Source organism: Cetorhinus maximus, chromosome 9 (assembly GCF_964194155.1).
Source record: "Cetorhinus maximus chromosome 9, sCetMax3.hap1.1, whole genome shotgun sequence".
Classification (NCBI taxonomy): Eukaryota; Metazoa; Chordata; class Chondrichthyes; order Lamniformes; family Cetorhinidae; genus Cetorhinus; species Cetorhinus maximus.
In genome coordinates, this window is record NC_135887.1 from 106698806 (window position 1) to 106712821 (window position 14016).

The 14016-nt window shown below is 39.6% G+C and overlaps 1 protein-coding gene across 5 annotated transcripts in view; it reads right to left on the reverse strand.

Annotated features, from left to right (window-relative positions):
- The window catches only part of sox6 (SRY-box transcription factor 6), a 710993-nt gene that overhangs the window by 372686 nt on the left and 324291 nt on the right, over positions 1-14016 (reverse strand). For all 5 annotated transcript variants that reach the window (XM_078549279.1, XM_078549274.1, XM_078549275.1 and 2 more), the window contains one exon: positions 12296-12506. In XM_078549279.1, the coding sequence (XP_078405405.1) occupies positions 12296-12506 (211 nt within the window). The remainder of the gene's footprint in view (positions 1-12295; positions 12507-14016) is intronic.

A 14016-nucleotide genomic window follows, 5' to 3' on the forward strand; every position in this document is an offset into this window, starting at 1 on the left:
TCAAGAACACTTGTATAAAAAGCTCCAAGGATCATCAACAGAATCTTGGTAGCATGTATTTTACAAATTGCTTCACAAGCGTAAACTATCCAATTCCAAAAGATTTATTTTCAAATGTGTAATATTTTTAAGAACCTAGCCTCATCTTTGAGAATCAAGCTTCAAGTGATTCATTAACAATGATCAGATTGTCCAACTACAAAGAGGAAGTTCTCACATAAAGGCCAAAAATGCTCGAGAAGAATTTTGAAGCTATGCTAGTAGTCAAAACAGTTATAGATTTAACAACTGAACCGTATGACTGAATATAAACATGGACAAGCTTGAGGATAGTGCGTTGAATAAGCAGGGCTTGGCTATAATCACATTATGTTACCTTTTCCATCTACAACCTGCTGTGTGTCAGCAACTTCTCTCGTGTTCCTATTGGATTGTAGCTTAAAATCTGAAGATCTTAATCCTGAACTTTATTTGTTTCATTTTTTTTTAAAATCATTCTTTACTGTCTGATAATTATAAATTGCACATGATCAAGTATTAACATCAAGATGCCTGTCACGTATAAAGGAAATCAGATCATTTTTGATACACTACTTAACATTTTACCAATATTAACATGACTACAATAAAATGTTATAGTGGTTGTGCCAGAGCATCAAACAACCATAAAATCCAATATCTCCTTCAGAATCTCCATATATATCTTTAATTCACTTCTACAGTTAAGCTTCCAGCTACTGTATGTGGTCTGATTGAATCATATTCTCTTCAAGTTTTGAACTTTGATCGTATCTGTATTCAGATTGAACCTGGCACAGTTTGTGGAGCTTTCAGTTATGGGTACCAAGTAAAACAAAATTTGACTATGAGCGACCAATACTTGAAAACCTATATCAATGGTTTCCCATCACATTGTCGTCCATGTGCCAGGCATTGCATTGCTCCCCAAATAATGTCACTCATAACTAACCGGCCTTGTTTCCACTGGAAATAGTGTATTGGATTCATTAGAACCAAAATCTATTTTAATGACAGAGTTAATACTGGCAAACAAGTCTAAAATCTGTCCTTGGATGATATTTGTAGCCCTCATTGGGATAAGTTGAAATAGATAACTGATTCAACATTGCCCGTAGGAGTTAGTGTTATTTGATTGAGTAATCGGCAATTAAAAATACTAGCACACTGAAATCTATTAACAAAACAGACAAAGATGAGAATGCCTGCAATAGAGAGGGAAAAGGACTGGAGTCTAGCGTAAAATCTCCATCAACTAGCATGGGCTACAGAACAAAAATCACCTAGGACATCCTCCAGCTTGGTCGGAAATCTACTGAACAATAGAGAGTAACAATAATTAGAATGTTAAAACCCATTATCCCCTTTATACTTGATTGATCATCAGTAGATCCAACAATTATGCAAAAGCATCCACTTCTCTGGCATTTCTCTACAATCAGAACAGTTGTCTTTTTTTAGTTTATCCAAAATGTAAATGCTGCAAATTAAGCCTAGTTAAAATGCAAGCAGTTTGTAAAAATAACAACATATGGATTTAAAGACAGCATCTGAACTGCCTACAACATCAGCCAGAGAATTCAGAGTCATCAGTTCCTAAGCCAACGCGACTGGCAATTCCTGCAGGCTTGATCAAGCTGTTAAACTGCATATGGTGAGGTATGGGGACAGTTGAACTACAGTAACTCAGGGCAGTGCCTGAATCGATGTTACTAAGTGCTTTCTTTTCCCCCCTCCAGTATTATCATAACCTTTGTAGGAGTTACTGCAGAACCAATTTGAATGCAGATTATTTCAGCTGGAAAATGCCATTCCCTCATTTCCATCATCACCACTAAACTGGAGCAAAGAATGTTAGCTTACACAATGAAATGGGCTCACCATAAGCAATGGGACATCTTACGAAGCTATATACAATCTCGCCAATATTGAAAGTAGTTTTGTTGGGTGCTACTCTGCCTCGAATATTGTAAATATCTATCCTTAGGCTCCACCCTCTCTACTTACACAAGTACACTTCTCTAAGTACACAGTATATACTTGGAAACTCCCAAACTGCTCAGAACACTGCAAATTGTGGCAGTGTAAAATTGGAGACTCAATCCTTCAACTGTGCTAAACTGGCTAATCTGAGCCAAACCAGATTATCTGTGGAGGTACTATAATTGGCCAGGCTAAATGAGGAACACAGATTGAAATGAGCTAATTAAATGAAAAATGAATTTTACACGCTTTTTGAAAATGGATTTTACATTCACTCAGGACATGGTGCTATTTGGGTGGGTAAATGAAAATATCAGGCACACTGATCTTTAATGATATTACAGACAAAGATGTGAATGACTACACTTGGAGAGTCTAGAGTTTCTTTGACTTCAGTTATGATGGCCTATCTCTTGTGTTAAATCCCTGAATTTCAGGTCACTCACTATAGTAATTTTCTCAAATTTCTCAAGGGTTATTTCTCCTCAGAACTTTATTCTCTTGTTCCTCCTAAGCTCCTACACTTCCTCTCTACATCTTGAATGCGCTGAGGTATAGACTAATCAATCGCAATGTTTCCTCCTTAAACTCACTCTTCCCTAGATCTCAAAACTACGGAACGCCTGACTTTGTTTCCTCTTACAATTAACCTCAGCTTGCTATCCCTAACCATAACTTCTTGGCTTTTAGCTTCATGTCCCCTAACATTTGGTACCTTGATAGTACCCTGAACTAAGCTTCATAATTTTACTTGTGTTTTCCGATTTTAAAAAAATGCAAGTTGGAGCAACTATCATATGGTGCAACATTGCTTTTATTCTCAAATCAGTATCATCTAACAATCAGATTCCCTGGAACAATGAGCATGCTGCAGCCCATTAGGTGATACTTCACACATTTACAACTTGGTTTTGTTTTTTCTGGTATGAATTATCACCTTTGGGAACTGTGCAAGAAAAGACAGTCACAACATGCAGAGAATAAATATGGTCCTAAATGAGGACTGAGAACATATATATATTTTTTTCTGTAAAATATTGTAACTTTAAAATGTAAATCTTAGTTTTTTTTTGTAATTGGGATAAGCTCCAGCTAGATCTCTTCTCATAAATAATACATAAGTGTTGTACAGTAAATACTGCACAAAATTCTTACTTACAGGATCCTCCTCCCACTTTTGCTATAGCACTTTATTGCTAAGGTGACAATTCAAACTAATGGAGTGCTCTGGAGCCATTTTCATTCATTACTGTGGTCACAAGCACTTAAGGCTCTTTCAGACTCACTAAAGGTCCCAGTTACCAAAACAGCAGCGAATGGGAGCTGCATTGCCCACTTACACAGACTGAATTCAGCTGATCCAGCTCTCCATCAGGGCAACTAAATAAGTGCATCAAGATATATCTTCCAAGATTTTCTTTTCTTTAGAATGAAATTGGATACAAAATGTTCTCAAAGTAGTGCACGGTCAAATTACCAGCCACAATGACAAGGATAGACCCAGTAGTGTTTGCATCACTGTACCAAGTGCTGTCAGAAAAAAGACAGCAAGGTGCAAGTAGGTGGAGCAGCGCTTTACAGCATCAAGATGTTGAGCTTGTTGAAGGAGCTATAACACTGTACTCGTCTTGCTATATTTTTCAGTGAGGGAGAGAGAGACAAATAAACACTTATTAAAATATCTAATTGCCAAGGTTCCTCCATTGGATAAGTGATATAAGTCACTACCTGGTGTTTGATTGAGTGTAAAATTTCAACCATAGAGAGCAGGAGGTTTCAGATTCAATTCTTAGCTAATGATGAATTTGTTGAATCTCAGCCAGGGTAGCAATATAAGTGTTACAATTAGCTCGGGGCTCTTGGTCTGGGGAAGAGAAAAATCAACCAGAGTCCCCACTTCATGATTTAGGGGAGGGAATAAACAGTGACATATTGCCTAAGTCAGTACTGTTAAAATCACCATACTTCTGGAAACCCCTTCCATACTTCTGGAGACCCCCTAGTCTCCTAGGGACTCATCCTTCCCTATTTCTTGTACCTCATTCAGAGTTATAACTCTTCTGACTCTGGCTACTTCCACACCTCCCTCTCTCCCTTCACCCTGTCATTGATGGTTGTGTCTTCAACTGCCTACACTCCAAACAATGAGATTCACTCTATTTACCCTTCCACCTCCCTGTCCCCCTTTAAGACTCTCCCTAAAGCCAAAGTTTTGGCCAAGCTTTTGGTCACTTCTCCTTATTTAGCTCAATGTCCTTTTAATTTTCCTAATGTCATTGTGGAGCATCTTGGGACTTTTTTTAAAAGGTGATATATAAGTTGATGTATACTAATGATTTTGTGTAGCTGGCTACTGAGATAGTGACAGAAACATGCCTTTAATGATACTATGCACATTTTCTAGCTATAAAATATTTTTACTGGTGTCAAAATCCTCTTAACTAAAGCAACTAATTAATCACATTGCATGGGATCAATATATATACCATTCTGCAGTCAAATAAATGCACAATTGTGACAACAACAAAGTCTTACTCCAACATGACACTGTATGTCTCAGGAGAATAATTTAAGATGAGCCATTTTACATAAAATCACTATAGTCAGTCAGCCACTTTTTCAAGTTCCTGTTATAGTTTGGAGGAGATTCTAATTAGACTGCTTCTTCTATGAGGGAGCAACAGTTATCTGCTTTTGACAGTCATGAAAACACAGCCACAATAGCGTATGCACTGGAAGTGCGAGTGAAGACAGTGACAATGGTAATTACTACACAATCCAAAATGAATGGGGCAGAATATCAGTTCAAATCTGCAGGTTCCTACACAGTAAGTTTTTGATCTTGTCAGTGCCATCAGACAAAAGGGACCAAGCATTGGGAAACTGAGAAGCAAATCACGCCAGCCTACTTTGCTCAAGAATGGCATTAGCAGAGACTTCGAAACATATCTTTTGGTCTGCTCTCTAAGTTGGAGAATTGTGTGTGGCATGGGGGAGCCTAAGCATTGTGAAACGGAGTGAACAAATTTCAAGAACTGGAGCAGCTAATAAAAAGAATCAGGACTTTATAACAAAGTGAGCATTAAGGGGAAGTGGCATTCGATGGGGTGGCACTAAACGTGAAATGTCCACTTATGTTAACCCATACCATTCTGAATCTCTTGAGTCTGTTGAATGCTGCTACTGTCTTGATCAGGTATTCCTTGGGGCATTGAGGTAGAAACATAGAAAATAGGAGCAGGAGTAGGCCATTCAGCCCTTTGAACCTGCTCCGCCATTCATTATGATCATGGTTGATCATCCAACTCAATAGCCTGTTCCCGCTATATGGGGATATCCTTTGATCCCTTTCGCCCCAAGAGCTATATCTAACTCCTTCTTGAAAATACAATGTTTTGGCCTCAACTACTTTCTGTGGTAGCAAATTCCACAGGCTCACCACTCTCTGGGTGAAGAAATTTCTCCTTATCTCAGTCCTAAATGGTCTACCCTGTATCCTCAGACTGTGACCCTTGGTTCTGGACTCCCCCACCATCGGGAACATCCTTCCTGCATCTACCCTGTCTATAGGTTTCTATGAGATCCTCCCTCATTCTTCTGAACTCCAGCGAATATAATCCTAACCGACTCAATCTCTCCTCATTTGTCAGTCCCGCCATCCCAGGAATCAGTCCGGTAAACCTTCGCTGCAATCCCTCTATAGCAAGAACATCCTTCCTCAGATAAGGAGACCAAAACTGCACACAATATTCCAAGTGTGGTCTCACCAAGGCCCTGTATAATTGCAGCAAGACATCCCTGCTCCTGTACTCGAATCCTCTTGCTATGAAGGCCAACATACCATTTGCCTTCTTTACCACCTGCTGCACCTGCATGCTTACCTTCAACGACTGGTGTACGAGGACACCCAGGTCTCATTGCACATTCCCCTCTCAATTTATAGCCATTCAGATAATAATCTGCCTTCCTGGTTTTGCTACCAAAGTGGATAACCTCACATTTATCCATATTATATTGCATCTGCCATGCATTTGCCCACTCATTCAGCTTGTCCAAATCACCCTGAAGCATCTCTGCATCCTCCTCACAGTTCACCCTCCCACCCAGCTTTGTGTCATCTGCAAATTTGGAGACATTACACTTAGCTCCCTCATCTAAATCATTAATATATATTGTGAATAGCTGGGGTCCCAGCACCGATCTCTGCGGTACCCCACTAGTCACTGCCTGCCATTCGAAAAAAGACCCGTTTATTCCTACTCTTTGTTTCCTGCCTGCCAACCAGTTTTCTATCCATCTCAATATACTACCCCCAATCCCATGTGCTTTAATTTTACACACTAATCTCTTATGTGGGACTTTGTCGAAAGCCTTCTGAAAGTTCAAATAAACCACATCCACTGGCTCCCCCTCATCAACTCTGCTAGTTACATTCTCGAAAAATTCCAGTAGATTTGTCAAGCATAATTTCTCTTTCGTAAATCCATGCCGACTCTGTCCGATTCTGCCACTGTTTTCCAAGTGCTGAGCTATTAAATCTTTTATAATGGACTCTAGAATTTTCCCCACTATCAACATCAGGCTGACTGGTCTATAATTCCGTTTTCTGTCTACCTCCCTTTTTAAATAGTGGGGTTACATTAGGTACTCTCCAATCTGTAGGAATTGTTCCAGAGTCTATAGAATCTCGGAAGATGACCGCCAATGCATCCACTATTTCTAGGGCCACTTCCTTAAGTACTTTGGGATGTAGATTATCAGGCCCTGGGGATTTATCAGCCTTCAATCCCATCAATTTCTCCAATGCCATTTCCCTATGAATACTGATTTTCAGTTCCTCCCTCTCACCAAAACCCTGTGTTCCCCAACATTTCTGGTATGTTATTTGTGTCCTCCTTTGTGAAGACAGAACCAAAGTATATATTTAGTTGGTCAGCCATTTCTTTATTCCCCATTATAAATTTCCGTGTTTCAGGCTGTAAGGGACCTACATTTGTCGTCACCAATATGTTTCTCTTCACATACCTATGGAAACTTTTACAGTCAGTTTTTATGTTCCCCGCAAGCTTACTTTCGCACTCTATTTTCCCCCTCTTAATCAATCCCTTGGTCCTTCTTTGCTGAAATATAAAGTGCTTCCAATCCTCAGTCTGTTGTTTTTTCTGGCCAATTTGTATGCCTCTTCCTTGGTGTACATCCTCTTTCGCATGGCACACTGGTACATGAGACACAGATGCAGATAGTTTAGTACAGGCGACTTAAGAATGGATGGCTGTAGTGTAATGTATAGTTTCTCTTTCTCCTTTAATTCCCGTATTTCTGTGCAACTTAACATACTTGGATAGATTTTCATCTTCATCATCCGAGCTATAATTGGGCAGGGCAAATAGCATATCTTTTATATAGTCCACCTGACTTTCATTCCAGACTAGCGGCCAAACGATGAGTGTGAAAATCTACCCCAAGGTGAATGGAATTTTGACACCTGACTTGATGTGGAAAAGACTGCTCACAGGATCCCATTTTTTTTTTATTTAAGATTTTTTGCCAATGTGTCTGTACAATGCATGAACTGTCCTCTATTGTAGAGTTTGTCCTCTTTCAGCTGAGAATTGAAGATAGTCTTGGGCTATGAACATCGTCAAGTCACAGCATTTGACCCTTGATCAGCAAGCAGCCATGAGTCAGGATCTAAGTGTTGCAATCTAGCTGTGTCAGTTTGCTCAGAGTGAAGGTGGAAGTGATCAAAGTCTTTAATGGAGTGTCTCTAAAAAAGCTATAGAAAAAAGGTGCCATTGCTTTAAACACTTTAATCTTGAATTTCAGCTCATGTTCATCCCATACATTTTTTTCTTCAGATAACCATTGTAGAACAGATCTTCCTTGCTTGATGAAACATTTCTTCATCCAGATGTGCATCTGGTGATGGTATTCTGCCCAGGGAGGTAATTTGCTGGACTGAGCCCAGCTGTGTTTCTTCAATGAACAATGTTGGTTGTGCATTAGATTCTGACTGGAATATAGCCTCAATCTTCTTCAAACTGATGGACATACAATTCCTGGCTGCAAGCGCAAAATGGTTCATTTTGGACTGAAAGTCTAAAAAATTTACAACACAGAAGGAGGCCACTTAATTAGTTACATTTGTGCTGACTCTCTGAAAGGCCTATGCAGTTAGTTCTATTCCCTTACCTTTCTGTAAAATTTCAATTTTTTGAATATTTATCCATTTCACATTTAAAAGTTATTATGGATTCTGCTCTCATCACAGTATTTGGTAGGACATTTCACAATTCTTCTGACCTCTCCATTTGTTCTTTTGGCAATAGAGTTAAAAGTACAACCTCGTGATTTTGAATTTCTCTATCAAATCCACTCTTAACCTTCTCCTTTCAGTGAAAAGAGTTGGTTTCTCTGATCCTGCCACATAATTCAAGGCTCTCATCCCTGTTATAATATTGGTGAGCGTTCTGTCCCCTCTCCATGGCCTTGAAATCCCATCTAAAGTAGGGTGTCAAGGACCGGTCACAATATTTTAACTGGAGCCTAATCAATGGTTTGTATAGGTTTAGTAGTTCTCCTTTGATTATTTTTTAATTCTATGGTCCTATTATAAACGCAAGGATTCCATATTTGTTTCTTATAATTTTATCAACTTGCTCTCCCCAGTCAGACTCCCATCTTCCACCCTCCATAAACGTGAACTCACCCAAAACTCAAATGCCCATATCTTAAGTTGCAGTAAGTGTTGTTCACCGATTACCCCTGTTCTCGCTGACCTACAATAGTCTCTGATCTGGTAACACCTTAAAATTCTCACCCCTTCTTGGCCTCGTCCTTCCGTATTTCTGTAATGTCCTCCAGCCCCCAATCCTTCAGAGGTCTCTACACTCCTCCATTTCTGGCCACTTGAGTATCTCCAATTTTGATCGTTTCACCATTGGTGGCTGTGATTTCAACTGCTTGCACACTAAGCTCTGAAATTTCCTGCCTAAGCCTCATCCCCTCTCTGCCTATCTCTACTCCTTTAAGACACTCCTTAAAACTTTTGATCACTTGTTCGGCTATCCCCTTATGTGGCTTGGCATCAAATTTTGTTTGATAGCACTCCCGTGAAGTACCTTAGGTTCATTTACATGTTAAAGGTGCTATATAAATGCAAACATTGATGTTGTCCTCTCACTTTAAAAGGCTTATGGGCAGAATTTTGTCCTTGTTGGGAGTGCTCAGCGGGGGCAGTCGGGAAGCCAACCGCCGCCCACGATCGGCACCGCACCGTCAATTAAGGCCCACCCAGCGTGGAACATGAGCGGCAGCGCTGCCTATGCAGGCGGGGAGAGGAGAGCCAGCAGGCCTAGCGCGAACTTTGAGCATGCGTGCAAAAGAGTGCTTCAATCTCCGAGGCATGGAGCTGCCTCAGGGAGTTGAAGCGCTGTTTAAAAAAACTAATGAAGAAAATTAAAATGTCATAAAACATGTCCCTTCATGTGATTCTGTCACATGAGCAGGGGATTGTTTTTAATTCAAGTGTAAAATTTTAATTTTATTTCTATTTGCTTTAGGAAACCTCATCCTGCCCGTGGGTGAGGTTTCCTAAAAAATACAAAGGTCGCTTGGCCTTTTCGGCTGCCCGCCAACCATTAGTTTGAACGGGCAGTGAAAAATTCAGCACAATTGTTAACTTAATGTAATGGCCTCAATAGGCCTTTTAATTGTCAGTGGGTGTGCTGCCGGCTCCGGCGCGCACCCGCCAACCGAACTGTCGTGACTGCGCGTTGACGTCGGCACGCTCAGCCGACATCAACGTGCTTTATTTCATGCTCGGGCGTGTCAGGCGCGCCCGCACGCCAAGTGAAAAATCCTGCCCTATGTCTATTAAATCAAAATCTGTTTACCTCTCAAAATTTAAAATAAAATTATGATTTAGTCTTTATATCTTCTCTTTAGTCTTCCTCCCAAAATGGATTGCTTCATATTTCTCAGCAATAAATTTCATACAATATCCTTCACCTCAATCTACTCGCCTGCCTATGTCATCCTGAAGATGCTTTCAGTCTCTTCACAGATGACCATGCCCACTACTTTTGCATTGTTTACTAATTTTGATACAATGTCCCCTTTATAAAAGTATAGATAATTTATACGTGTTGAGGGGACAAACAACCGATATATGAGCCACAACAAATGTTTTGCAAATAAATGTTCTGAAAAATGGGCTCTTTAATTTTGGCCTTTGCTTTATCTGTTTTAATTGAACAGTCAATTTTCGAACTGCTCCAACTGGATATACACTTCCTCCCAGGGGTTTGGGCATGACTTCCTTCAGCATGGGCAGAAAAGATGAGGAGCAAAACATATCCTTCTTTGACTCCACTGTTGATGATAATCATTCATCTCATTACACAGCTACTAAATTATATTGATAAGCTTATTAGCCAAACTTGACTTGGAGCCTTTTCAGTCCCAATCTGCTAATGGTACCAAAGGCTGGTATCAGGTAGATGAAGACCACAAATCTGCTCGTCCTTTTCTTTTCACATTTCTCCTGAAATTAGTTTACAATGAAAACCATGCCTAGTAGCTTTCTTGGAATAAAATTTGCACTGGACTCCAAGAAGAGCATTGTCTGAGGTTGTTATGCTGGCAAGAACATTCCAACAGTAGGCAGGAACAAGGTATCACACTGGTCTCCACATTCACAATAGCCTCTCTTAGATTTAACCTGTGTAGCAACAAATTTATCTTTCAGTTCTGCAGGAATCACTTCATTATGTTGCTTTGTGATGACTGAGCTAGCCACCTTGTATATTTCAGTTGGAAAGCCATTGAGCCTCATCTCCTGCCACAGTTGATATTATGATTATGTTACTGTTGATTGATGACCTTGTGTACTTTGTTGAAAGTGATGGGTGATATTAGATAGTATGTTGGCTGAAATTCTGACTTACAGACATATCATTGATTGATTTAATGGAATTTGTAGCTGCACATTTATCCATAGGCCAGGCCAAATAGTTACCTATCAGGTCTAAGTGTCCAACATGAAATAAATCTAGGCAGCTTCAACCCAATACCTAGGGCAGAATTTTACAGACCCGTCAACACGGGGGCAGTGGCATAAAATGCAGGAAGCCGTTCAAAAGTCAATTGACTTCGGCGAGACCATAAAATCCCGCTAGCGTAAAATTCTGCCCCTATTATTACAAGTCCACACTATCTGGTCAATGAGTCGGTCTTAAAGCTTTATGGTGCATTGTGTCACACCTGTGATGTAGAAAATTCTAGTCTGATGTTAGGGTTGAGGTGAATTGTTGGGCTATGTAGAGGGATATTTATTCTGCACTTGATCTGGGGGTACTTGCAGTTGACATTTGGCAAAATGGCAAGGCCTCCTGCATTCACTTCACTCAACTTAAGATTCATTCAAAACTTTGATAAAACATTTTAAAATGTATCTCATTTGCTGCACAGCACACACATTGTTTCTTCACCAGACTGGATGGTCACAGTTCTTTTAATCACATGACACTCTCCTAAGAAGCATGCACCATATTCTTAAAGTGAAATATTCTCAGCCATTGTGCAGGATTTTTACATAGGCATTCAATAGAACAATAAAAAGGCTATTTTAATTTCCAAGGAAGCTAGATTTATCATCTAACGAGTTCAGTCATGTGGAGGTTTAAAAGGCCAACAATTAAGTAAATATATACATCACAGCTTTTCCTGCCTTCAACAATGACTCACCATTTTAAACTGTCTCTTTCACATAGCCTATCTTACAACCAACATCCAAAAGTACATTTACAACAAGGGACCAATTTATCTCTGTGCTGGAGGAGGGTTTCTCATAGTCTAACCCTGCTAGTCCTTGCTGTTTCTCTTTGTGAGTGTGAATAAGTGTAATGACTGAAGCCCCCTTATCAAAGACAGATTGAGGAGTGAATGACGTGGTGTAACATCTCTCTTTCTGCCACAAACACAAACCACAGATAAGATGGATCTTATTATCCTGATACCACCTCTTAAAATAAAGAAAATGTATACTTTATAACTGGGTACTAGAGGAGAAGGACATTGAAGTGTTTTCGCTTTGGATAGTTAATTTTATTACACAATATTAAAGAAAGATACTAGCTAAACTCTCTATCGACCTAAAAATGCTGCTGTCATGGTGACCATCAGACAACTATTTTAACCACTGCCAATTTTACAAATTTGTTTTGGTCGCCTACTCAACAGATTTTTGTTTATCATGTGTGGAACTCAAGAGGAAAACGTAGCCCATGCATACCGTCTTGTTCAGTCTTTGTCATTTCTTCAAGCTTCTTCTGTTTCAGTGTATCCACCACGTCAGCTAAGCTTCCTTTGCGGCGCTCAGGTGTTCCAAAGACTGCTCCAGTCATCATGTCGCTACGTTCGCGGGCCCCTTCATCTGGTTTATGTGGTGAGGTAGTTGCATTGCGGAAGGAGTATAGGGAACAGACTTTGTTGTTGTCAGGATCCTGTTGAAGAGAAAAAGGATGTGGTGACACAGTTACACTTAGCATTGAATCAGAATAGCCAAAGGATCTTCTTTTAAGTTATTTTACAATGTTTTATTTCCCTCGACCCCCTATTTTCTTCTTTCCCTTCCCTTGCCACTATCCTCAGCTGAGAGGACCAAATGGTTCAGTGAATGTATACCTCCAAGGACATCAACAGTGCTATTCTTTAATTTCTTGTATGGTATTCAAAGGGGTTCTGACAGGAAAGTCTTCCTACCGTCCCATTGACAAGACTAACAAAAACTCTTGGAAACACATTAGTCCAGACATCAGTTCAGACTGGAAATCAATGCAAGTTTTTATTCTGAAGCCTAACCCTTATGATAGTCAAGCAATGTTGTGTCTGGTTTGACTGATTTAGCAACAAAACTAGTGCTGTTAAATCACAAGTGCTGAACAGACACCAGAGAAATATCAAATTGGACAGGCTGTCAATTATTATGATAGAAATAATGATCAGTATAACATTGACAATATGCAATAGATTTCACTAATTTATCTAATAAAACCTATCAATTATCGCATTTACAAATTGCACTGAAGGTATCTAGGGGCAGATCATCATCACTGGAATAATGTCTTCTATTTTCAATCCTTGAACACAACATTGCATTCCTGAAATGTTGCCATGAGAATCTGAAGGATGTTTAGCTTCATAGTCCTATCTAATAATGGGCTGGAATGCTGCAGTCAATCTGTCTGTCTGCCTCTTTACATGTGTAATAAGTTTAAAAATCTTCAAACTTAGCATGGTGAATACATCAATAACTCAGATAAATTTAGTGTTAGTTCAAAACAGTGAGCCATCTTATCATATGAATGGTGCTTAGGTGGAGGTTTTCATCCCCAAATTGCTCCAGTCATAATCACTCTGCAATGACTATGCTGACAGCAAGATCCATTTATAATGATATCGTACACAAATGTGAGTAACATTCTCAGGGGTATGCTTCATTAAGTCTCTTGTGGAGCTTGAAACAAAATTAGTGCGATTCTCATTACTTCAATGCCACAAAAGTATTGTGAAATTGTATTGGGACAGGGGATGTAAGAAGAAGCAATGTTGGCAAGCAACAGGAATGGGATTTTTGTTAGAAGTTATAAGAATATGTTCTTTTTAGATTAATCATGAAGGGTGAATTTCTACAATCCTGATATTTCCTCTGAAATTAACAACTTTTTCTGCACGGCCCTCCTCCCACGCCCCTCAAAGTGAGAACCGAAACATACACATAGGTTTCTGCTGGTATATCCACATAAAGATTGAAGGAATGGTGTTCTTTGACACTAAAACCAAGCCAAATGTTGCAACTTTCATGTGAGGTTAGGAGAAGTAACACAAGAAGTAGCAAGTGCCACTAAGTTCCACTGTATGAAGGGTGTTTAAGCATGGTAGCGAGCAATTTGAAGTATTACAAAACAGACCGTGCTAATCCTCAAAATAGAATCCCTAACTATTTGATTTTGA